The sequence below is a fragment of the Schistocerca piceifrons genome, chromosome 4 (genome assembly GCF_021461385.2).
Source record: "Schistocerca piceifrons isolate TAMUIC-IGC-003096 chromosome 4, iqSchPice1.1, whole genome shotgun sequence".
Lineage (NCBI taxonomy): Eukaryota > Metazoa > Arthropoda > Insecta > Orthoptera > Acrididae > Schistocerca > Schistocerca piceifrons.
This window is the reverse complement of record NC_060141.1, coordinates 69,498,129-69,524,745: the sequence shown is the minus strand read 5'-3', so window position 1 is coordinate 69,524,745 and position 26,617 is coordinate 69,498,129. Positions and strand designations below refer to the sequence as shown.

General features: G+C 44.9%; 1 protein-coding gene across 1 annotated transcript in view; it reads left to right on the top strand.

Moving 5' to 3' along the window:
* The window catches only part of LOC124795601 (atrial natriuretic peptide receptor 1-like), a 369,591-nt gene that overhangs the window by 151,947 nt on the left and 191,027 nt on the right, over window positions 1–26,617 (top strand). The window contains exons 7-10 of the mRNA XM_047259672.1: window positions 1,248–1,377; window positions 19,061–19,132; window positions 19,262–19,336; window positions 24,328–24,504. Coding sequence (XP_047115628.1) covers window positions 1,248–1,377; window positions 19,061–19,132; window positions 19,262–19,336; window positions 24,328–24,504 — 454 coding nt within the window. The remainder of the gene's footprint in view (window positions 1–1,247; window positions 1,378–19,060; window positions 19,133–19,261; window positions 19,337–24,327; window positions 24,505–26,617) is intronic.

Sequence of the window (26,617 nt, the reverse complement as noted above, 5' to 3'; positions counted from 1 at the left end):
GTTAAATAGTACAAATGTCTACATCGATCGAGGGTCCTGCCCATAATGCTCCAAACGTTCTCAATTGGAAAAAGATCCAGTGACCTTGCTGATCAAGGTAGGGTTTGGCAAGCATGAAGAGAGGCAGTAGAAACTTTTGCTTTGTGCGGAAGGGCATTGTCTAGCTACCAAAGTAGGGCGAGCATGTTGCCATGTGGGACAACGAAGAGGGGCGTAGAACATCGTCGACGTATCACGTTGACGTAAGGGTGCCACGGATGAGTACCAAAGGGGTTCCACTATGAAAAGAAATAATACCCCAGGCCATCGGTTCTGGTTGTCGGGATGTGTGACAGATGACACCCAGGATGGTATCCCGTCACTGTCTAGGGCGTCTTCCGTTCACGTCTTCGGCCTGGAATCGCATCGACAGGAGGCAACTGTCTTCAGTGATTGGTCCCGCTTCAAAATAGACTCGATGACCAGCGTAGGCCTAACTGTCGCCCGTCATATCGCCCGACAAACTGTAGCGATTGTCTAGGATATCATTTTGATTCTCATCCGTGGCACACTTACAACACAGTGGTCCGTCGAAGCTATTGTGAAGCTTGTTTTGTTGGCCTTCATGAAAGGCCATCCTGAGTTTACGTTTCGGCAAGATAATACTCGCCCGCACACGGTGAGAGTTTCTACTCCTTGTCTTCGTGCTTGCCAAACCCCCCATTGGCCAAATGGTTCAAATGGCTCTGAGCACTATAGGACTCAACTGCTGAGGTCATCAGTCCCCTAGAACTTAGAACTACTGAAACCTAACTAACCTAAGGACATCACACACATCCATGCCCGAGGCAGGATTCGAACCTGCGACCGTAGCAGTCGCACGGTTCCGGACTGCGCGCCTAGAACCACGAGACCACCGCGGCCGGCCCCATTGGCCAGGAAGGTCGCTGGGTCTTTCCTGAGTTGAGAATGTCCGCAGCATTGTAGGCAGTGCCCTACAACTAGCTCGAGATATTCTCCCTCGGGAAGACATCCAAGAACCCCATCTGTCAATGCTGAGCCGAACAACAGCTTGAATACGGGCCAGAGGTGGACCAACGGGTTATTGACTCGCTCCGTTTGTGTAGACTTGGAATGTATTTGTACAATCTACAACCTGGTTGGAACTAGGATGGTGTGACCTAATATTTGTAATTAATAGTTTAGCCCGTCTGTAGAGCTGAAATGTGTCAGATTTTCCTATGCTGTTGTGACGTGATGGTCGGCAGGCGCTACCGGCTGGAGGCGGAGATCGCCTCCATGACGTGGCGCGTCCAGTGGCACAACCTGCTGCTGCTCTCCCACGGCCGCACGCGAGGGAGCCTCACCAGCTTCGGGAAGCGTCGCGGCAGCCAAGCGGTGAGTAACGGCCCGCCACTGTCCACCTTCATCCTGACCTTCGCAGGTAGTATGTTTAATGTCATGTTCTGTATTTTTATTAATCCTGGGATCAGTGATATCGATTTAATCACCGTAATACAATGAAAATAAGTAGCTCAAATGTAGATATACACTCCTGGAAATTGAAATAAGAACACCGTGAATTCATTGTCCCAGGAAGGGGAAACTTTATTGACACATTCCTGGGGTCAGATACATCACATGATCACACTGACAGAACCACAGGCACATAGACACAGGCCAGAGAGCATGCACAATGTCGCCACTAGTACAGTGTATATCCACCTTTCGCAGCAATGCAGGCTGCTATTCTCCCATGGAGACGATCGTAGAGATGCTGGATGTAGTCCTGTGGAACGGCTTGCCATGCCATTTCCACCTGGCGCCTCAGTTGGACCAGCGTTCGTGCTGGACGTGCAGACCGCGTGAGACGACGCTTCATCCAGTCCCAAACATGCTCAGTGGGGGACAGATCCGGAGATCTTGCTGGCCAGGGTAGTTGACTTACACCTTCTAGAGCATGTTGGGTGGCACGGGATACATGCGGAGGTGCATTGTCCTGTTGGAACAGCAAGTTCCCTTGCCGGTCTAGGAATGGTAGAACGATGGGTTCGATGACGGTTTGGATGTGCCGTGCACTATTCAGTGTCCCCTCGACGATCACCAGTGGTGTACGGCCAGTGTAGGAGATCGCTCCCCACACCATGATGCCGGGTGTTGGCCCTGTGTGCCTCGGTCGTATGCAGTCCTGATTGTGGCGCTCACCTGCACGGCGCCAAACACGCATACGACCATCATTGGCACCAAGGCAGAAGCGACTCTCATCGCTGAAGACGACACGTCTCCATTCGTCCCTCCATTCACGCCTGTCGCGACACCACTGGAGGTGGGCTGCACGATGTTGGGGCGTGAGCGGAAGACGGCCTAACGGTGTGCGGGACCGTACCCCAGCTTCATGGAGACGGTTACGAATGGTCCTCGCCAATACCCCAGGAGCAACAGTGTCCCTAATCTGCTGGGAAGTGGCGGTGCGGTCCCCTACGGCACTGCGTAGGATCCTACGGTCTTGGCGTGCATCCGTGCGTCGCTGCGGTCCGGTCCCAGGTCGACGGGCACGTGCACCTTCCGCCGACCACTAGCGACAACATCGATGTACTGTGAAGACCTCACGCCCCACGTGTTGAGCAATTCGGCGGTACGTCCACCCGGCCTCCCGCATGCCCACTATATGCCCTCGCTCAAAGTCCGTCAACTGCACATACGGTTCACGTCCACGCTGTCGCGGCATGCTACCAGTGTTAAAGACTGCGATGGAGCTCCGTATGCCACGGCAAACTGGCTGACACTGACGGCGGCGGTGCACAAATGCTGCGCAGCTAGCGCCATTCGACGGCCAACACCTCGGTTCCTGGTGTGTCCGCTGTGCCGTGCGTGTGATCATTGCTTGTACAGTCCTCTCGCAGTGTCCGGAGCAAGTATGGTGGGTCTGACTCACCGGTGTCAATGTGTTCTTTTTTGCATTTCCAGGAGTGTACATAGAATATATATCACTCTGTTTTTATTGGTCGCCCGCCCGGTTGGCCGTGCGGTCTAACGCACGACTTTCCAGGCGGGAAGGAGCCCCTGGTCCCCGGCACGAATCCGCCCGGCGGATTTGTGTCCAGGTCCGTTGAGCCGGCCAGTCTTTGGATGGTTTTTAGGCGGTTTTCCAACTGCCCCGAGAAATGCGGACTGGTTCCCCTTATGCCGCCTCAGCTACACTATGTCGGCAATTGCTGCGCAAACAAGTTCTCCACGTACGCGTACACCACCATTACTCTACCACGCAAACATAGGGGTTACACTCGTCTGGTGTGAGACGTTCCCTGAGGGGTCCACCGGGGGCCGAACCGCACAATAACCCTGGCTTTGGTGTGGGGCGGTGGAGGGGTGAAGTGGACTCTGGTAGTCGTCGTGGGGTTGCGGACCACTGCGGCTACGGCGGGGACGGAGCCTCTCCGCCGTTTCTAGGTCCCCAGTTAACATAACATAACATGTTTTTATTGAAGGAATCACCTTGCATTTGCCTGATCTGACTTTCGAAAACCACAAAACATCTACACCAGGATGGCTACACACGGACAACTCCAGTCTCTCAAGTATTAAGTCAGAGTCTTAAAAACAGCACTGACTCGTTTAGTTCTTCCCTGTTACAAGATGGTCTTTTAATTATACACAGTGTGCACAGGACAACTTATAAGAATCAGTTTTTCTCTTTTGCATTTCAAATGTCTACTTTGTTGTTGCACGTACTTTTGATAACGCTCAAGACTCCAGGACCACTAACATGCAGCTGTGCTCCTTGCACTCTCTTCAGCCTGTCCAGAAAACCGACTCTAGGTTCATAAATATGCCTCTGTGCTTCATTAACATCTCTATCTTACACCTTCCACTACACTGTACCTATAGTGTTTTATTCGTATCTAATAGCTTGTATAAATGAACAAAGTTACACTTATGACTAAATTCTGATATTCATTGTGAAGCACGGATAAAATACAGTCATTCAAATGTTCTCTACAATCTTTCCACAAACCATATTTCTGTTGTAAGTGTAGATGTAAATGAAAGCGAAACTGTAGTTGAGAAGGGAGTGACACAGGGCAATAGTCTATTCCAGATGTTACTGAATCTGTGCCCTGAGTAATCTGTGAGAAACCAAGGAGAAATTTAGAATTAAAAGATCAGGGAGAAGAAATGAAATGTTTTGAACTTTAACGATTATATGTAATTCTGTCGGAGATGGTAGCAAACCTCGGAGAGCAGTTGCATATTCTTGAAACAAGGTTGACTGACGAATATCAACAAAAGTACAACAAGGACAATGGAATGCAGTCGACTTTAATCCATCAGGTATAGCGCGAGATATCTATGGATTCACTGCGGGTGATAAGGACTGACAGACTTGTGAGGTATTTCTGAACAGTTTCTCCGAAAACTTTATTGAGCACCTAATTCGACAACCCGGACGGAACGGAAATATTTTAGTTCTCGTAGCTAGAATTGGGTCTCACTTTATACACTGATAGTATAGAGTCCGAGACTGACGATTACTACGTCATCATACCGACGATTATTACCAAGGTAATAAACCATGAAGAAGGCCAATAGAGTTTTTATGCTGAGAAGAGCAGGTAAGTAGTGATTAGCATCCTACTTCGACAACAAATGAACATAATTTAGTTCCACTATGATGTAAGTAAGAAAATTACGGGGAAAGTAAAAGATTATTTTACTTCGTTCTTTGGAGAGATAGGTGCCAAGTATGTAGGTTACTCTGTGTGTACGAATAAAATCCAGAAACTGCTGAGAAAATGGAGATGTTTGCACTTTCCGTTCAAAAAAACTTTAGAAATGTCGACAGGCAGAAGCTACTACAAGTTTGTGTGTTGATAAAAGATCGATGCGCGAAGCATACGCCAACTTCGACCATAAAACCTTAACGAAAGATCTTGATGAGAACGCGAGAAAATTCATAAGTCACAAAGCCGGTAGAAGGCTGCTATTCACCCGCTCGTCAACGAACCTGATTGGAAAAAGAGAAGCTGAAGATTTAAATTTCGCTTTTAAAATATCCATTTAAACAGAATGAGTGTAGAGATGCCATTTTTTAACCCCCGCGCTAACTGTCGTATGGAGTAGATAGAAACTGGCATCTCTGGCATTGAACATCAACTGAAAGAGTAGAAAACTAAATAAATCACCAGGTCTGGATAGCATCCCATTTCTGTTTTACAAGGAGTACTCTCAGGCATTGGCCCTTTACTTACACAATCTAGTCACATTAATGTGACCACCGCCTATGTTCGACATCAGCGTTTAATAATCGCTCACAGACCGCAGGTGGCAGCACTAGCAGTGAGGGGATACACATTGAAGAGCCACAGAAACTGGTGCACCTGCCTAATACCGTGTAGAGCCCCCGCGAGCAAGCAGAAGTGCCGCAGCACGACGTGGCATGGACTCGATGGAGACCCCTTCTGAACAGCACGTTGCGAGGCATCCCAGATATCCTCAATAATGTTCGTGTCAGGGGAGTTTGGTGGCCAGCGGAAGTGTTTAAACTCAGAAGAGTGTTCCTGGAGTCACTCTGTAACAGTTCTGGACTTGTGGGATGTCGCGTTGTCCTGCTGGAACTGCCCAAGTCCGTCGGAATGCACAATGGACATGAATGGATGCAGGTGATCAGACAGGATGCTTACGTACATGTTACCTGTCAAAGTCGTATCCAACTGTACACGCCCGACACCATTACAGAGCGTCGACCAGCTTGAATAGTCCCCGGTTGACATGCGGGGTCCATGGTTTCATGAGGTTGTCTCGGTAACCGTACACGTCCAGTCGCTAGATACAAATTAAAACGAGACACGTCCGACCAGACAACACGTTTCCATTCACCAAAATCCACTGTCGGTATTGACGGGCCCAGGCGAGACGAAAAGCTTTGCGTCGTGCAGTCATCAATGGTACACGGGTGGACGTTCGGCTCCGAAAATCCATACGGATGATGTTTCGTTGAACGTTTCGCACGCTGACACTTGTTGATGGCCCAGCACTGAAATCTGCAGAAATTTGCGGAAGGGTTGCACTTCTGTCAGGTTGGACAATTCTCTTCAGTCGTCGTTGGTCCCGTACTTGCAGGATCTTTTTCCGGCCGCAATGATGTCGGAGATTTTATGTTTTACCGGATTCCTGATATTCAGGGTACTCTTGCGAAATGGTCGTACGGAAAAATCGCCATTTCATCGCTACTTCGGAGATGCTGTGTCCCGTCGCCAGTGCTCCGGCTATAACACTACGTTCAAACGCACTTAAATTTTGATAATCTGCAATTGTGGCTGTAGTAACCGATCTAATAACTGCGCCAAACACTTTTTATCTTTCATAGGCATTGCCGATCGCAGCGCCGTATTATGTCAGCTTACATATCTCTGTATTTCAATACGCATGTCTACAACAGTTTCTTTAGAAGTTCAGTGTACATAAAAATCCGCGGGATCGCAGAAGAAAAGTGCAGACATTGTCGTACGGCGGAAGGGAGCGATTTTTCTGCTATGGTGCATGATCATTGTGTTTCGTGCCAAGGAAGGAATCATTGCCGAAACTTCTAAGTTTGTAAATTGCTCACGTGACGCCGTGGTTTAAGCGTATGAGGTATGGCAAAATGACGCTATCCCAAACTGGGACCTAGGCAGCTGTGGTGCAGCCCATTCCGTAGATGGCAGGGTTGAACAACAGCTCTGGAGATGTGTACTGGTGAATAGACATGCAACTGTTGAGCAACTGGACAGATAAGCCAAGGTTTCCGCAACGACAGTTCAGCGAACATAGCTGCTTGCCGGCCGCGGTGGTCTAGCGGTTGTAGGCGCTCAGTCCGGAACCGCGCGACTGCTATGGTCGCAGGTTCGAATCCTGCCTCGGGCATGGATGTGTGTGATGTCCTTAGGTTAGTTAGGTTTAAGTAGTTCTAAGTTCTAGGCGACTGATGACCACAGATGTTAAGTCCCATAGCGCTCAGAGCCATTTGAACCATTTATGAACATAGCTGCCTGTGGGCCTCTGCATCAAGTGCCCCATTGAAGCACCCATGCTGACTGCTGTTCATCGGCGATGAAATCTGGTATTCACACGACGATGCCGCAACTGGACGTCAACTCAATGGCGATAGGTGACCTTTTCAGATGAATAACGTTTCATGCTCCATCAGAAGATATCCGTTCGCGTGTATGGTGCCCAACATCTGAAAGCAAATGCTGGCTCGTGATTCTGGAAGGCATAATGGATTAACACATGTATTTACTTGTGGACCATGTCCACCCCTACATGCGATTCCTTTTTCCTCGTCACGACATCATCTACCAGCGGGACAATGCAACGTGTCACACAGCTTGCTGTGTACGGGGCGTCGTTCGAAGAGCACCACGGTGAGTTTACTGTACTCCAATGGCCACCAAACTCCTCGGATTTAAACCCAATCGAAAATGCGTGGCACTACGGATCTGGCTGTTCATGGAGTGAATCCTCAACCGAGAAACGTAGCACATATGGCCACTGCACTGGAGTTGGCTTGCCTGTAGGTACCTTCCAGAACCTCACTCACTCTTCTGCACGTCACGCAATGGTGCCCGTTGCGAAAGGTGGCTTTTGACAGATTCTCACATTAATGCGACTGGATGGTGTAGTTTGCATTTATCGCGAATCTCTCCCCTAGTGTGAAGTCTCAAGTGAGTGCAAAAAGCGCAGGTGACTACCCTTTATAAAAAGAGGGACTCACAAGCAGAATAACAGACGAGTATCAGCAACACCGATTAACTGCAGAATTTTTGAGCATGTTCTAGTCTCTATTGTAACAAATTAACGTGACACACAAAGGCCTCTGTCCACAAATTAACACACGATTAAAAAGCATCGCCTATGAGAAACTCATCTTGTCTGATTCTCGCACGATGCTCTGCGAACCGTGGATGAAGAACAACAGGCAGGTTGCGTATTTCGAGATTTCCGGAAGCTTTTTATAGATTTCCGCACTGCAGGCTGCTTACAGTCGTCCGAGCACACGGAATAGGTCCTCATACATGGGAGTGACTTCAATACTTTTGATGTAACTGTTCCTGAATGGCTAGTGTTCGTCAGAAACAATGAATAACTAGAGGCGCCTCAGAGAAGTGTGATAGGAGCGAGAGGTTGTCTTGTTCACTATATACTTAAACAGTTGGACAGATGGTCGGAACAGCAATCTGCGACTGTTTACTACTAACATTATTGTTCAAATGTTCAAATGTGTGTGAAATCTTATGGGACTTAACTGCTAAGGTCATCAGTCTCTAAGCTTCCACACTACTTAACCCAAATTATCCTAAGGACAAACACACACATACACACCCATGCCCGAGGGAGGACTCGAACCTCCGCCGGGATCAGCGGCACAGTCCATGGCTGCAGCCCCTTAGACCGCTAGGCTAATCCAGCGCGGCGTCGTTTTAGTGTACGGGAAGTGTCATCATTCAGTGAGTGTAGAGACATACCGCTTGGAATTCTATTTGGTGAGAGGAGTAGCAGCTTGTTCTAAATGTGAGAAATTGTAAATCAATGCAGGTGGGAGGGAAAAAGTATTATAATGTTTGAATATATCGTTAGTCATGTGCTGCTTGACACAGCCGCCTCGACTAAATATCTAGGTGTAGCTTTGCAAAGTAACATGAAGTGGAACGAGCACGAAATGTCGATTATACGAAAGGCGAATGGCTTTATACGGAGCATTTTCTGTAAAATGACGGTGTAGAGAACCCTTACGTGTTCCTTTCTTGAGTGCTTTTTAAGTATCTGAGAGTCTCAACAGGTAAATTTAAAGAAACACATCGAAAAAAAATCGGAGTCCGAAGAGCACCAAGAGATGATATCTGTAATAACATCACATACCCTGTCAACCTGCGAAGATTCATTTCATTTCTTCTTCCAGTTATGGGAACTTCAATTTATTTGGCCAGTGTCGTATAATACTTGTAATAACAGAAGATGATGACAGAGAACCGACCGAGTATTTTACATAATAAAATGAGACAGATACAATGAAATACACAGTGTCGACAACTCGCTTCACTTACATCTGGACGGCGCGGGATCAGCCGAACGGTCTAGGGGCTGTAGTCATCGACTGTGCCGCTGGTCCCGGCGGAGGTTCGAGTCCTCCCTCGGTCATGGGTGTGTGTGTGTTTGTCCTTAGGGTAATTTAGGTTAAGTAGAGTGTAAGCTTATGGACTAATGACCTCAGCAGTTAAGTCCCATAAGATTTCACACACATTTTTTTAACTTACATCTGGTGCTTCCAAGTTTCACCAACTAATCGATTACTCACGAATACTCTGTCATAAATATCTCACTATCTGAAGGAGAATTAAGCAATCCGTTCAATGGAATGAACAGTTTAATGAGTACATAATATGGACTGAGAGTAAATCGAAGAAAGACGAAAGTAATGAGAAGCAGCAGCGATGAGAACAGCGAGAAGCTCGCTACATGAATTGGAGATCACGAAGAAGACGAAGTTATGGGATTGTTCTACCTAGGCAGCAAAATAACCCATGATGGACGGAACAAGGTGGTCATAAACAGCAGACTAGCACTGGCAAAAAGTGCATTCCTGCCCAAGAGAAGTCGACGAGTATCAAACTTCGGTCTTCATGAAACAATTGAAAATCCGGAATGGAATGTAACAATATTATGAAAAGGAATGTTGCTACTAACCACGTAGGAGGGATGCTGAGTCGCAGAAAGGCACAACAAAAAGACTGTCACAAATAAAGCTTTCGGTCATTAAGGCCTTCGTCAGTTGCCTGAGGCTGTAGTCGTGTGTGTTAGTTGCGTTTGCGTGCGTCTGTTGCCTATTGTCGACGAAGGCCTTAATGGCCGAAAGCTTTATTTGTGACAGTCTTTTTGTTGTGCCTTTCTGCGACTCAGCATCTCCGCTATATGGTGAGCAGCAACTTTCCTTTTCAAAACATGAGTCTTAATTTGACGAAGAATTTTTTCTTTTTGGGAATGTACATTTGGAGCACAGCATTACACCGTAGTGAAACATGGACCGTGGGAAAACAGTAGCAGAAGACAATTGAAGCATTTGAGACATGATGCTACAGACGAATTTTGAATATTAGGTTTACTGATAGGGTAAGTAATGACGAGGTTTTCTGAGGCGTCGGCGCAGAAAATAATGAAATGGAGATTAGCATTTGGCGTCATAGACCGGGAGGCCCCTTGCGGGGCAGGTCCGGCCGCCTTGGTGCACGTCTTATTACATTCGACGCCACATTGGGCGACCTGCGCGCCGGACGGGGATGAAATGATGATGAAGACAGCACAACACCCAGCCCCTGAGTGGGGAAAATCCCCGACCCAGCCGGGAATTGAACCCGGTCCTGTAGGACTGCAATCCGTCACGCTGACCACTTTTTTTTAAATCTAATTTTGTTCGTTTTCGTTCGTTTCATCTGTTCGGTGCGAACGTCGCAAGACACCCGTTTCAGTTCCTTGTTGATCCAATAACTCAGTTTTTTTTTGTTACAGAGGCAGCTAACCCTCTGACCGAACACGCTGAGTTACCGTGCCGGCACCACTGAGCTATCGGGACGGACGAGAGAAGGAAATTATGGAAAGCACTGACTAGAATAAGAGGCAGGAGATAGGACATCTGTTACTACATCAGGGAATAACTTCCATAGTACTAGAGGGAGATGTAAAGGGTAAAGACTGTAGAATACGACAGAATTTTGAATACGTCCGGCAAGGTTACAAGTGCTACTCCGAAGTGAAGAGGGTAACATAGGAGAGCAAATCGTGGCGGGTGGCACCAAACCAGTCGGTAGACTGATGACTACTCAAAAATAGAACATCTGTTCAATATTCCCTGTAGTTTACTAACCAGTTATTTAGGTCTAAGTCTCTTGGGGTGCAATTTTTTTACTTACCAAGTCACATGACGCTCTCTTCAGCAGCAAATTACTCGTACTGTGTACAGCTGCCATTTGGCGGTAACTATACGCCAGCGCAATGTTAAAAATTTTGTTATAATGTCATAGCATCGCTACTCATTCCAAGATTTCACTAGGGTAACATACGTCGCTTTAATTTAATAACAAATAGCATCTTCTACTTCTGAATACCTTTTACAGTCAGTTCCACAAGAAAGTGTACGCTGTTATCTGTAAAAAATAAAAGACACTATTATAGATATACACTCCTGGAAATTGAAATAAGAACACCGTGAATTCATTGTCCCAGGAAGGGGAAACTTTATTCACACATTCCTGGGGTCAGATACATCGCATGATCACACTGACAGAACCACAGGCACATAGACACAGGCAACAGAGCATGCACAATGTCGGCACTAGTACAGTGTATATCCACCTTTCGCAGCAATGCAGGCTGCTATTCTCCCATGGAGACGATCGTAGAGATGCTGGATGTAGTCCTGTGGAACGGCTTGCCATGCCATTTCCACCTGGCGCCTCAGTTGGACCAGCGTTCGTGCTGGACGTGCAGACCGCGTGAGACGACGCTTCATACAGTCCCAAACATGCTCAATGGGGGGACAGATCCGGAGATCTTGCTGGCCAGGGTAGTTGACTTACACCTTCTAGAGCACGTTGGGTGGCACGGGATACATGCGGACGTGCATTGTCCTGTTGGAACAGCAAGTTCCCTTGCCGGTCTAGGAATGGTAGAACGATGGGTTCGATGACGGTTTGGATGTACCGTGCACTATTCAGTGTCCCCTCGACGATCACCAGTGGTGTACGGCCAGTGTAGGAGATCGCTCCCCACACCATGATGCCGGGTGTTGGCCCTGTGTGCCTCGGTCGTATGCAGTCCTGATTGTGGCGCTCACCTGCACGGCGCCAAACACGCATACGACCATCATTGGCACCAAGGCAGAAGTGACTCTCATCGCTGAAGACGACACGTCTCCATTCGTCCCTCCATTCACACCTGTCGCGACACCACTGGAGGCGGGCTGCACGATGTTGGGGCGTGAGCGGAAGACGGCCTAACGGTGTGCGAGACCGTAGCCCAGCTTCATGGAGACGGTTGCGAATGGTCCTCGCCGATACCCCAGGAGCAACAGTGTCCCTAATATGCTGGGAAGTGGCGGTGCGGTCCCCTACGGCACTGCGTAGGATCCTACGGTCTTGGCGTGCATCCGTGCGTCGCTGCGGTCCGGTCCCAGGTCGACGGGCACGTGCACCTTCCGCCGACCACTGGCGACAACATCGATGTACTGTGGAGACCTCACGCCCCACGTGTTGAGCAATTCGGCGGTACGTCCACCCGGCCTCCCGCATGCCCACTATACGCCCTCGCTCAAAGTCCGTCAACTGCACATACGGTTCACGTCCACGCTGTCGCGGCATGCTACCAGTGTTAAAGACTGCGATGGAGCTCCGTATGCCACGGCAAACTGGCTGGCACTGACGGCGGCGGTGCACAAATGCTGCGCAGCTAGCGCCATTCGACGGCCAACACCGCGGTTCCTGGTGTGTCCGCTGTGCCGTGCGTGTGATCATTGCTTGTACAGCCCTCTCGCAGTGTCCGGAGCAATTATGGTGGGTCTGACACACCGGTGTCAATGTGTTCTTTTTTCCATTTCCAGGAGTGTATGTTTGCATGAAAATACATGTTATTACTAATTGCACAATTACGTAATAGTTAATCCAGTCGCCGTCACTGTCGATTATAGCTTGGCATCCTAACCCTCTCTCCCGTACGTCATCCACGTTTCCTACCTCTAAATATCATTTGACCCACTTTGCAACGAATGCTTTGACTTTCTAAGAATTCTAGCAGCAGCTAAGTTTGGAAGCTTTGGTCCCTTTGGATCATTTACAAGGCACACTGCCTCGTGACGTTTCAGATATTTTGCACTCATTTTAAACTGCAACCGACAAAACAAAACATTCATCTCTCACGCTGTTTATGTACACACTATGCAAAAGCACACTGATTACAGATTCAAGACCGCTGCCACAGATGTCTCTACGGACGTCACATTTAAAATTATCGCGTACAATTTCTTGTTGAACTGACTGTAAATGACTGCTGTTCGAGGGAAATGATGACGATACTGTACAATCTTTGACACAATCATTACCACCTGCCGACTGGCCTAACTCCGAATCGTTGAGTTACAGCGGCCATAAAAGTAATCGCCCTGGGGATCCAAATTCCAACCACCAGCAGGTGTGAACAGCGTGGAATGTCCAAGATTCTAGTGATAGTGATAGCCTCCTCTGGAGCTGTTCTGATGCTGCATCTTCCGATTGTTGAATGGAGAATGTCGTGCAGTTCAAAAGGAAAATCGAGAGTTCGATCCTACTCCTTCTTTCATAGTTAGAACGGCATTTTATTTGTCTACTAAAAGAATCACTCTGCTGAAAGTATAACAGATCATTTACTTGATTTTTAAGTAGTCAGTAATGGCAAAAAATTGCGAAAAAGTATCCATAATAGGCTCGTGATTATCTGTTTAAAGTAGAATAATTTTTGCTCGGGTTTTCTCTCAATCCATCGGACGCTGGCTAATGGACATCGGCAGCTAGACGGCAGTCAAGATCTGTTCAGATGGCCGCGACGCACCGCAGCTTGTGTCTACGATCTGTGGCCCACGTTTCCGCACTCTCATTGATGAGCACATAATTATTTAAGATGCAGGTTTGATTTACCGTGTGAAATATCTTCGACAAACCGAGTAAACATAATGCTGTAACAACAGTGGTGTGAACGTTTCTCATGCGGTACATCGCATGAGGAATACTTAAGTATATAATTTACCATTGCTACCAAAATTTACGTGGAAAATATTTTATGATTCTAAAGTTTGTGGTTTTTGCGGTTTGTCAAGTTGACACACAGGTTGCTATAAGCGTATATATCAAGTGAGTTCTTTTTTTTTTTATTTCGGATTCTAGAGTTGTTTTTGCTTTGATGCATTGCATGTAACTAAGTTGAAGGTTAGGAGAAGCCTTGTTTAAGCGTTGGAAAATGGAGTGTCAAATGGAAATGGTGTAACATTTGCTACATTTTATTCGAATTATGAAGTGCCTCAAAGATAGTGAAGCACCGAAAAGAGGAGAAGGAAACGAAATGAACCTTCATGGCTGGAGTGGACATATGATGTTATCACATTAAGCATCGAATCAATTTTACAAATAACTTGGACATATGAACCCACTTGCAATATGTTGCCTCACCCCTCCTGGCTTCCGTGCATACACTGATTGGGTTTGTAAGGGTCTCATAAAGTGGTTGCGTCCTCTCCTGAGGCAGGCTGGTCGACAACTGCTGTAAACGGTCCTTGGTATCCTGGTTATTGTCAATGGGACGCAGTTGACGTCCGAGCTGATCCCTAATCTGCTCGATGAGGGACGTGTCTGTGTATCTTGCTGGCCACGGGTGTATCTCAGCACCATCCAAACAATTCATAGAGACACGTGCCACGTGTAGACGAGCATCGTCCTTTTGAAGAACACCACCACGATACTGTCGTATGAGAGCTAACACATGAGGACACAAAATGTACCGCTGTGCTGTTCGTCACTCAGTACCAGCCATGCCTTGAAGTCATACTTGATGTCTCTCTCACCATTATGCCAGGAGCAATACCGCTGTGCCCCTCCAAAACGTTGGAAGAATGGGACCTCTCTCCAGGTGATCATCATATTACCCGACGATGGAGTCTCTGACCAGTCGTGTGGCGGTGTGGGATACCACAGAATGTTGCAGCGCGCTCATTACCTTTTTTTTTTTTTTACTGGTTTGATGCGATCCGCCACGAATCCCTCTTCTGTGCGAACCTCCTCATTTCAGAGTATTATGTCCTCAATTACTTGCTGGATGTACTTCAGTCTCTGTCTTCTTCTACAGTTTTTGTCCTCTAGAGCTCCCTCTAGTACCATGGATGTCTTGACAGATGTCCTATCATCCTTTTCCTTCTCCTTGTCAAGGATTTCCTCATATTCTTTCCCTCTCCGATTCTGTGCAGAACCTCGTCATTCCTTATCTTTTGAATCCACCTGACTTTCAACATTTGTTTGTAACACCACATCTCAAATGGTTAGATTCTCTTCTGTTTTGGTTTTTCCACAGTCTACGTCTCACCACCATACAACGCTGTGTTCCAAACGTGCATTCTAAGAAATTTCTCCGTCAAATTAAGGCGTGTGTTTGGCGTAGTAGACTTCTCTTGGCCAGGAATGCCCTTTTTGCCAGTGCTAGTCTCATTTTGATCTCCTCCTTGCTCCGTCCGTCATAGGTTATTTTAGTGCCTAGGTAGCAGAATTCCTTAACTTCATCTATTTCGTGACGATTAATCGTGATGTTAAGTTTCTCGCTGTTCTCATTTCTGTTACTTCAAATTACTTTTCTCTTTCTTCAGTTTACTCTCAATCCATACTCTGTATTCATTAGATTGTTCATTCCGTTCAGCGTGTCATGTAATTCTTTTTCACTTTCTAAAATGGTTCAAATGGTTCTGAGCACAATGGGACTTAACATCTGAGGTCACCAGTCCCCTAGAACGTAGAACTACTTAAACCTAACTAACCTAAGGACATCACACACATCCATGCCCGAGGCAGGATTCAAACCTGCGACCGTAGCTGTCGCGTGGTTCCAGACTAAAGTGCCTAGAACCGCTCGGCCACAACAGACGGCTCTTCACTTTCACTCAGGATGGCAACGTCATCAGCGAATCGTATCATTGATATCCTTTCACCTTGAATTTTAATCCCACTCCTAAACATTCCTTTTATTTCCATCATTGCTTCTTCGATGCACAGATTGGACAGTAGGGGTGAAAGACTACATCCCTGTCTTACACCCTTTTTAATCCCAGCATTTCGGTCGTCCACTCTAATTATTCTCTCTTGTCTCTTGTAGATATTGTGTATCATCTGTCTTTTCCTGTAGCTTATCCCTATTTTTCTCAGAATTTTGAACAGCTTGCACCATTTCACATTGTTGAAAGCTTTTTCGAGGTAAACAAATCCTATGAACGTGTCCTGATTTTTCTTTAGTCTTGCTACCATTATCAACTGTAACGTCAGAATTGCCTCTCTGATGCCTTTACCTTTCCTGAAGCCGAACTGATCGTCATCTAACACATTTACAGTTTTCTTTTCCATTCTTCTGTTTATTATTTTTGTCAGCAGCGTGGATGCATGAGCTGTCGAGTTGATTTTACGATAATTCTCCCACTTGTCGGCTGTTGTAGTCTTCGGAATTATGTGGATGATATTTTCCCTATAGTCAGATGCTATGTCACCAGACCCATACATTCCACACACCAACGTGAATAGTCGTTTTGCTACCACTTCCTCCAGGCCTGGTAACAACACTAAACGCCTACCACACTAACGCACACTGGTGGCCGTTCTACCTGTTACGGAGTATTGCATCTCTAATAATTTAAAAAATGGACAAAGGTGTGTACGTCCACGAAGATACATTGATATCTAAGCCTGTCTTCTGTGTCCTTCACCTGCTTCGTCAGGCACACTATGATAGTGGGGTTCTAAAAAAATGGTTCAAATGGCTCTAAGCACCATGGGACTTAACATCTGAGGTCATCAGCCCCCTAGACTTGAACTACTTAAACCTAACTAACCTAAGGACATCACACACATCCATGTCCGAGGCTAGGTTCGAGCCTTCGACCGTAGTAGCAGCGCGGTTCCAGATTTAAGCGCCTAGAACCGCTCGGTCACATCTGCCGGCAGTGAAGTTCTGAAATTAGCACTGAGTGAATCATAAAGTCAAAGTCGCGTATGTGAAACGAAGTTCATTCTTTCTTCGTTTATCTACGTTGCACTTTGATGTCACTTGAATGAAATTCAGATAACTCTGTTTTGTTAACCTTAATTCTGACTCTTTTCTTGGATATATTGGGAACTAGATATTGATTTTACAGTCCTTGTAAATTTTAGTTTTGGCTTTTATTTCGTTTGATTAACCCTGACACTGTTCATATAACTTCCAAGGGTAACTTCCCACAGAATGGCTGATATTACGACAGATGGACTCCTTGTAATTTTCAAAGCACAGATGAGGTGAGACATGAATCTGCATGGAAGCTTAAATCCTCTGCTGGCTGGAGGGACGGATAGGGGAGGGGGAGGTGTGCGTCAGGCAAAAGACCACGTATGCAGAAAGACAACACACACAGTAAATAACCATGAAACAAAGAACTTATCAGGACATGTCAACTACAGCAATGATGACATGTTTCGTTAACTTAGACTTGTGTGTCACAATTCTGTTGGTAGCTACTGGACACACACAAAAGAAAAAAGAAACAATGGAAGAAAGACTCCACTGAAGACGACGTGACTCGTGCTCTTGCAAGAAGGATTATTCACATAAGTGAATTGAACATCCGGTTCGCTGGAGCAAGCTCCAGACTCTAATTCTGACTCTTTTACGACATTTATTAATGATGTTGTTCCTTTGTTGTTCATTAGTGCCATAAAAGGGGGAGACTGGTATTCCAGAAGAAAGGATGAAGGAAGATTAAAGATTAACGTCCCATCAACAACGAAGTCATTGTTTCAAGGCTGGAGGAGGAAACCGCCGTGCCCTTTGAGAGGAACCATCCCGGAATTTGCCTAAAGTTAATGAACCAAATCATGGAAAACCTAAACCTGGATGGCCGAACACGAATTTTAACGTCGTCCTCCCGAATACGTGTCCAGTGTGCTAACCACTGCACCACCTCGCTATCAGAGACCATGATGTCTCTTCTGGAGAGGCTGTACCAGCAAATTTGGCATGAGATTCATTTTGCAGTTCTGTAGGAAGGAGATGTACAGTTACTGATAGTCAAAGAAGTGGCTCAATAAATTTTACTTGAAACAGAGAAGAAAGTTAATATTTGTTTTCTCCGCGATCCTAAAATTAACATTTTCGTACTAGACTCTAATAACAATAAGATGAGATCGCTACTCATTATTGATTGGAAGGGAAAAATACAATAACCAATAATTTTCCTCTTTAGATTTCAATAACATTCCTGGACAGCTACTCCACATGTAATTCTCTGTTTTTGCAGTAGTTCTCGCACATTCTAACATTTTGCCTTTTACAGATTTCTGTTAAAAAACATGTTTTCCAACAATACGGTGGCTGTAAGACAGCGCCTTGTAAAATGACACAAAAAATTCAGATCGAGTATTTAATCAAATGTAAAATTATGAAAATTTTAAAACTCCCCATAAAACTTCTTAAAATTTTCAAAAGAATTCTATATATTTTCTCTCATCGCATTTAACACTAAAATATTTTTTCAGAGTCATGACCAGTTTTGGTAGCTTAACTACTATCATCAGATAACGCGTGCATATAGTTATTTTCGTTACTGTCGGTAACTGTAAGCAGAAATAAGCCAAGTAAACTGTACTTGAATTCAAAAGTAGAACATAAAATATATATACAACAACGTCACACTAGTAACTTGTCCACTTGACTTCAAGTACAGTTTACCTGGAAAATCTCTGCTTACAGTTACAACTGTAACGAAAATAATTATATAGCTGTATCAGCATACAAATTTTTTTATGAAACTGAGCTGGCTTTTTGTTTCAGTAGTTGTCACAGATAGAGTAGCTGTGCATAACTGATTTTACCTGAGGACTAAAAGTAAGACTGTTATGGACGCTGCAATGTTGTCCTATACTGCAACTGCATTTTCATGTGACCTGACGATGGTAGTTAAGCTTCCGAACTGGATACTATTTCGCAAAACTTTTTTGAATGTTAAATGCGATTGCGACAACATATGAAAAGTTATGAAAATTTTAAAACGTTTTATTGGAAGGTTTTGCAATTTTTGTAATTTTACACTACACCTACGGTAGCTTCCTCCTGTTCTGACATTATCAGGAATATTCATGTAACTATGTTGCAACACTTTATTGTTAAAGTGAATGAAGTTCTCATGACTATGATTTTTGTGAACGTTTATAAGAACACCTGAGCTATAATTTTAATTAACGAAGCTAGGTAATTCACAACAAACTTTTTTTAATGTCATGGATTAACATTTTTTTTCCAGACAATCTCGGATGATGATTTCAGCATAGGTGATGGAAACAAGCAGATGTACGTACAGACAGCTATCTACAGGGTAAGCGATTTTTTGCCAATGTCAGATTCAAGAATATTTTTCAGAAACTTTAACAACAGTATTTATTGCTCATAAAAAATTATTTCTACAATATTTCCGAGTATAAGAATACTATGGTGATTGTTTCAGGGCTCGAAAGTTGCTCTTAAGGAAATAAACAAAAAAGTGGAACTAAACAGAGCGCTCCTTCTCGAATTAAAGAGGGTATGTACATGTTCTCTTTATGTCATACATTCTTTGTCTCACCATTACGTTCCATGCCTAGTGTGTATGTGCGTGTGTGTGTGTGTGTGTGTGTGTGTGTGTGTGTGTGTGTGTGTGTGTTTGAGTGTGGTGTGTGTATGTATGTATTTGTGTGTGTTATTTTATTAATAATGTGTTAAATATTCTGTTGGACGGCGCTGATCTGTGTACAATAACTCTGAATAATAAGCCACACCCATTATTGTGTTGTTAAATACCCGGTGACGTGATCTCGTTGTTACCACACCGCAAGTGATTCCTCGCCTTCCCCCCGCCCCCACACCAAACACACACCCACATACACTACCAGACTGTGAACTATAAATTAAACCTAGTTTATAGGTTGTTGGTCTCATTTCCTTCATATTCACACTTCCTCAACTTCCTTCCTGCAGCGCGGCTAGTATCTGTTTGAAACGGATTATGTAAGAGGTACGAACTGTAAGTCAGGTCTAGTAACTAAGTATTTTGCATCAAGTAAATATCACGCAGTCAAAGGCAGAAGAACGGTTAAAGTTTCGTCTTAGCATATGTGCGACTTCCGTTTGGACGTATTCAACCAGTATCACCGTCATTCAGGAATACACCATGTTTGTATATCCACTGTTCGACTCAGCAACCAGTAACTGATGGCTTAAACGAACATTGCAGTGATTGCCATTTCAAAATTACTTCATCAGTGGACGAGTTGGAAGTTACTTGCTGCGAGACCGTAACAGCGCGGAGGATGAACATAGGTTCCATAGAAGATTCCGGAGCACCTCGTCATCTGTCAGAAAACTTTCGTTCCTGAATAGCATGTTTTGCATCTCGGTTACTAACGTCTCTTGTAGTTTATGTGGGAATCATATAAAACCGTTGCTTAGTTTCAAAAGTAGGAGAGATATACTGGCGGAAGCAAAGCTATCAGGGAGGGACGCGAGGCTTGGTTCCCGGGTCGTGTGCCATTCAGCACACTGTTTCAATAGGCCAGGTAGTTTCCGAGAAATTGCCTTTCCAGTAGCGAATTCGTATTCAATGATTGATGATGGTCGAAGATAAGTAGACTACTACCTTACTTATAGGATATAAAACATGGTCTTGCTTTAGTGGTACTGAGTGAAAATACTTTCATTGTTTCGTTTGACCTGTGGGCTTTTTATCATTGTGTCCAGTCAGTGTTCAGTTTTGGTGACTAATACAAGTAATACCATTCGCCGGCTGTACGGGTGCCAAGTAGTAGTACAATGGTTAGGTCTTTAATCGCGAGTCGTTTGTATGGCTTTAGTCTCACTTAGGTTTTTTTTTTTTTTTTTACTTTGGAAGTTTATTTACCTATTTAATTAACCTGCGCTATGTTGCATATAACAAGGCATTTTACACTTTTTGAGTTACATTTATTACGAGTCGCGTGCTATTAGCTACATGTAATATGCAACATACTTAATATATAGTAATTATCAAGGAAGGAAGGCAAGGGCACACCTCCAATTTAGAATTGCACTTTATTCTAAAGATTCCTTGGCACATGATCGAAATAGCTTTGGTGTCTGATACTGGAATAATGTGAGCAACGACGTGACAACAACTTGCCAACGACAGTGGAAGACCTGTCAACAGACCTAAAGACGGTGTTGTGACGCTTTCTGGCCACAAAGGAAGTAAGCATTCTGAGTCTCGCTCCTAAGGTTTGCTTACCTTGCATGACCTTGAATTTTATCTTACTTCAGGGTTTTGGGTAAACTGAATGCTCTGGCTGCCGATTAACTATGGCCGACAGGGGGTGTTTCCAGGTAAAAGAACTTTAAATTTTGTAAAAACGATGAAATCCTTAATTGGACCATATAAAGGATATTGTGACAGCGTAAGTGTAACTGGTCAACACATTTTCACAAATTTAGAATAAGCAAACAGGAAAACTCTACGCAGTGAAAGCTGAAATTATAGAAAGAGCTCGACGGTAGGACTAATTCGAGTCTACAGTTGCAGCGACGCCTAGGTACAGCGTGAATGAACATTTTGATGGTGTCTCTTTGGACTTTCAGCACAATGCAGTCCAAACAGGAAAGAGAACGTGCGTATACGCCAACGATGACTAATTAAACCATCTTGCATAATGAGTAATTTACCTGGTCATTAGTTACGGTAACTCATTTCTTACCATACTTATAAACATTATTATTATTTATTTATCGTATGGCAATACAGACACATAAGAAAGAAACAGACAAATCACTAATAAAACAAACGTTAATCATTGCAAAGAAACATCACTAATATAACAAAGTTTAACGATTACAAAAAAATATCAAGTCTATTAATATAATGTATCGACTCTGGAGTTGCGAGAAGGAAGTCGTTGGGGTTCCCATTATAGGCTATTCTCGAACACTCTTCAACAATCTGGCTGATGGTCTGAGTTTCTCCGCAGTCACACTGAGGGGATGCTATTTTACCCCATTTGTGCAGGTTCGAATCCTATTTAGAGTGGACCACGTTTTGCGTGGTAGGTCAAAACCAGTTGGCTTTTGTGTGATGCAAGGCATGTTATTATTTTGCCATGCGTTCCATTTTCAGACCATGCGTTTGTGATACTGAAACCTTCTTGTACACAGTTCCTTGCTGTTCTTGTTGGCGGGTTCCTAGATCGGAGCCTATTAGTGTTCGCAGCCTCAATGTCTTGGTGGATCGGCAGGCTTCGTTTTCCCATGATGTTTTTGTATTCACGTACAAGGGCGACAGCACGTCTCAGGTGTGGAGGCGGGATGTGGCTTAATATTGCTAGCCATTGCGTTGGAGTGGGTTTAATTACTCCAGAAATCGTCCTTAGAGTGTTATGCAACTCGACATCCACCTTTTTTTACATGTGGGCTGTTTAGCCAAATCGGAGCACATTATCCGGCAGCCGAGAATACAATAACTAAAGCAGAGGTGCAGAGAGTAGAGGTCATTGCTCCCCAGGTAGTACCACAGAGCTTTTGAATAATGTTGTTTCTTGTCTTTAATTTTTCGGCCGTCTTTGTTAGGTGCTCTTTAAAAGATAGTGTTCCGTCCAGCGTCATGCCCAAGTACTTTGGAGTTTTATTGTGCCTGAGGATGGTGTTTTCAAATCGAATGTTGAGTTCCTTTCCAGCGACTTTGTTGTTGAGATGGAAGCAACTAACCTCTGTTTTGGAAGCATTTGGTTAAGCCTCTACTTACGGAAATATTCACCCATTGTCTTCAGGTCTTTCGTTAGGATGTCCTCAGATGCTTCAATTGTGCTACTACATCTTGTAGCGAAGGGCCCAATCGTCAGCATAGCTGAACTTTCTTGATTGTGATTCCGGCAGGTCTGCAATATAGAGGCTAAACAGCAGTGGTGCGAGCACTGATTCTTGTGGTGAGCCATTCTTTAGTTTTTTGATGGAGCTGTAGTCAGTGCCCAACTCTTCCATCTCGACCACGCTGCATAATGTTATGATTTCTCTTGTAATTACGTACTCGTCACAAACAATGCAGGTGTAGAGGTTGGATAAAAATGTGGAAATACAGCAAGACGTGCATTCTTGCACGTAATTTCGGACGCTTAAGTCTCAACGTGGACGTAAATGTGCGTTGAGCGATCGCCACAAATGGTCATCGAAGAGCCTTGTGACGAAAAATAAGACGACGGTTGCTACAAAAGTAACAGCAGAACTGAATGTAGAACTTCCGAATCATGTCGGAACCAAAACAACGCGAAGGGAACTCCAAAAGCAGGACATCGCAGGGCGAGTTGCAATTCCAACGCCACTCATCAATGATGCTAATACCCGTAATATAAAACTTGGTGCTGAAGCCATAAGATGTGGAGTATGGAGAGATCGAAGAATGTTATTTGGTCAAGTGAGTCTTGTTTGACGATGTTTCCGGCTTCTGTCCACGGTTGCGCCTCAAGAGTGAACCATGGCTGGGATTTGGTGATGAGTTGGGCAGCCATATCTCGGTAGTCCATGAGCCACATGGTTGTACTGTAAGGTCACATTACTGCCGTTTTGGATGATCAGGTCCATCCCATGGTATAATGTATTTTCGCCAATGCTGATGCTGTGTTCTAAGACTACAGGCTCCGGTTTACACAGCTCGCATTGTCTAGGTCTCGTTTTGTGAGCACATGGTTGAACTGTCGCGTCACCCTTGACCTTCATAGTCATCACATCTCAGTATTACTGAGCTTCGTGGTCTGCTTTGAGAAAAGAGTGCATGATCGCTGTCCTTCTCCATGGTCGTTACCTGAGATTGTCACTATTTTGCAGGAAGAACAGTTTAAATACTTGTTTTCGAACGGAGAATCCTCAGAAAAATATATGGTCCTGTGAGAGATTCACAAATAGGCTAATGGAAAATTCGAAAACAACAACAATTGAAAGAGCTTTACACACAGCCTAACATTATAAAAAGAATAAGAAGAAGAAAGTTGAACTGGGCCGGACATGTAGCTAGGATGAATTAAGGGAGGATTCCCCATGATGTGTTTCTGGGAGCTGTATTTGGAAGGAGATACAGAGGACACCGAGGACATGGGCCTAGGAACGGGCGAGTGGTGGCAGGAGGCTCGTAATCGGGAACGATTGAGGGGGAGTGTGGAGCAGGTATACGGTCACTAAGGCCCACGCCACGGATAAGTAAGTAAACAGTTTAAGATTTCTCTTGAAAACCGTACGCAACCTGTATTTATCGATTCCTGGTAGTTGTTTTGAATGACAATGTGTTTCCTTTACCATATTACGCATGGCAATGTAGTGCTTCCCTATTTTTGTCCAGCCCATGGAAGTGCCGAGGAAATCAATATGATCATGTTAGACACTGAACAGTATTTTGTGTTACTAACAGTGCTTCCGAAGGTACTTATTCTTCCTTTTTTTTCCCTTACGCACCACTGGATTTATTTCCTGCTTAGTCACTCTCCCACGTCGCTAGCTGAGTGTTTATAGGAGTCTGTGCTGCTGCAGATGAAGGACCTGCACCACGACCACCTGGTGCGCTTCCTGGGCGCCTGCGTGGACCCGCCCAACTGCTACCTGCTGACCGAGTACTGCCCCAAGGGCAGCCTGCAGGACATCCTGGAGAACGAGCAGATACAGCTCGACTGGATGTTCCGCTACAGCCTCATGCACGACATCGTCAAGGTGACAGTCCATTTTCATATGTTTTCTGCCGGTCAATAAGAGCAGAAGTACCTACCACTGTAAGCTATTAGCAGTAGATCACTCGTAACCGAAATCACACTTTCTTAGATTAGTGATGATAAGGTTTATATTCAGCTACGACAAAATAACAGTGTTTACTTAATGTGTTTCAAATATACAGGGTGTTTCAAAATGAATTAATGGGTCTTAAGGCATTGTTACTTTTAACTTACAGTTATAAATAATACATCAAACGAAAGAGCAAATTCAGACAGTTTTGCTTGTATATATATGCCCCACGTGATGAGTGGAACGACCAAGAGTGACTGAAGAACACTTTGAAGGAGTGAGAGCTTATCTGCGTTAGGAAGGCTAGTCGTGAATTAGCAGTCCCACTGAGGTCTGTGCAGACACTTTTAAGGAGACACTTATAAGTACGTCCTTATCACCTGCAGTTGTTAAAACCTCTGAAGGCTACAGACTACGGTTTCTATGCCCACTTTACAGACGAAATGTTGCTGCATGGTCATGAAGATTTTCTGGATCGTGTCGACTGATGAATTGACGTTTCACCTAAGTGGAAAACTGAACAAACAAAATTTCCACATATTGTAGTCAGCAAATCCCTACTACACGGTACACATGCCACGATACTACCCTAAATTGAACATTTTTTGTGCCGTATCCCATCGGCAAGTTGTGGGTTTTTCTTTTTTGATGAAGCAACTGAAACTGGTGTTTCTTACCTTGATGCGCTAGAACTATTGCTCTTTCCTCAAGTCGAATAAACTGAACCACAGAACTTTATTTGGAGGAAGATGGTGCGCCGCAGGGGTCGGATGACAGAGCTTCTTTTGCATGACCTCCATGTTCTGACGTCACGTGATTTTTACCTTTGGATGTTCATGAAGGGTAATGCGTATGAGCTTCCCCTATCAGCTGATATACCCCACTTTAGAAACAGCATTGTAGGAACTATTCCTGCAGACAAACTGAGCGACGTTTAGGGAGAACACGTCTATCGGCTCAGTGTATGAGAAAATGGTGCTTTACCCACTGAACGGCTGTAAGAAAAACTTTTTGATTAAAAGCTGCTGTGAGGAACTGTAACAAAAGGCTTCTAGGAATCTAGAAATATGGAATCAATTTGAGATTCCAACAAATTTTTCACATAATTTCATACTATTTTGAAAATTAGTCTCACTTACGACACCCCAGATAAATAATGAATAGAAAAAGTGTACTAAATTTTTGCTGTTAACCGGGGGCCTAGAAACGACGGAGAGGCTCCGTCCCCGCCGCAGCCGCAGCGGTCAACCACACGATGACTACCGCAGTCCACTTCACCCCTCCGCCGTCCCACACCGAACCACTCTTTCAGGGTTATCGTAGGGTTCGACCCCGGTTGACCCCCCTCCCCCCCCCCCTCCGGCGCCCTCCCCCCATGGAACGTCTCACAACAGACGAGTGTAACCCCTATATTTGCGTGGTAGAGTAAAGGTGGTATACGCGTAGGTGGAGAACTTGTTTGCGCAGCAATCGCTGACATAGCGTAGCTCAGGCGGAATAAGGGGAACCAAACCGCATTCGCCAAGGCTGATGGAAAACCGCCTAAAATCCATCCACAGACTGGCCGGCTCACCGGACCTCGACACAAATCCGCCGGGCGGATTCGTGCCGGGGACCAGGCGCTCCTTCCCAGTCCGGAAAGCCGTGCGTTAGACCGCACGGCCAACCAGGTGGGCGAGTTTTAGATTACAACTTCTTTAGTGCTTCACAACACCTTTTGCAGACAATATCCATATACACCATTGAATGTACATGCAAAATTAAATCAATGTATGATACACACTTCGGACAATATAGGCAGTACAATGTTTTATACACGAGAGTTCTGTTCTGTAAAGAAATGGAGATAGGATACTTAATTAGTTATTATATTAGGGGAGATCAATGTTTTCATTCGAAAGCTCTGAAATCCAGACACTAGGCTAATCAGACAAATCGTCGTGAGCACTGAGATAATCAAGCAACGGGTTGAAATTACTTGTTTCGTAGAACACCGTGTCCTGATGCGTGAAGAGGTCCGTGTAACTGCCTGGTGTACATCCTC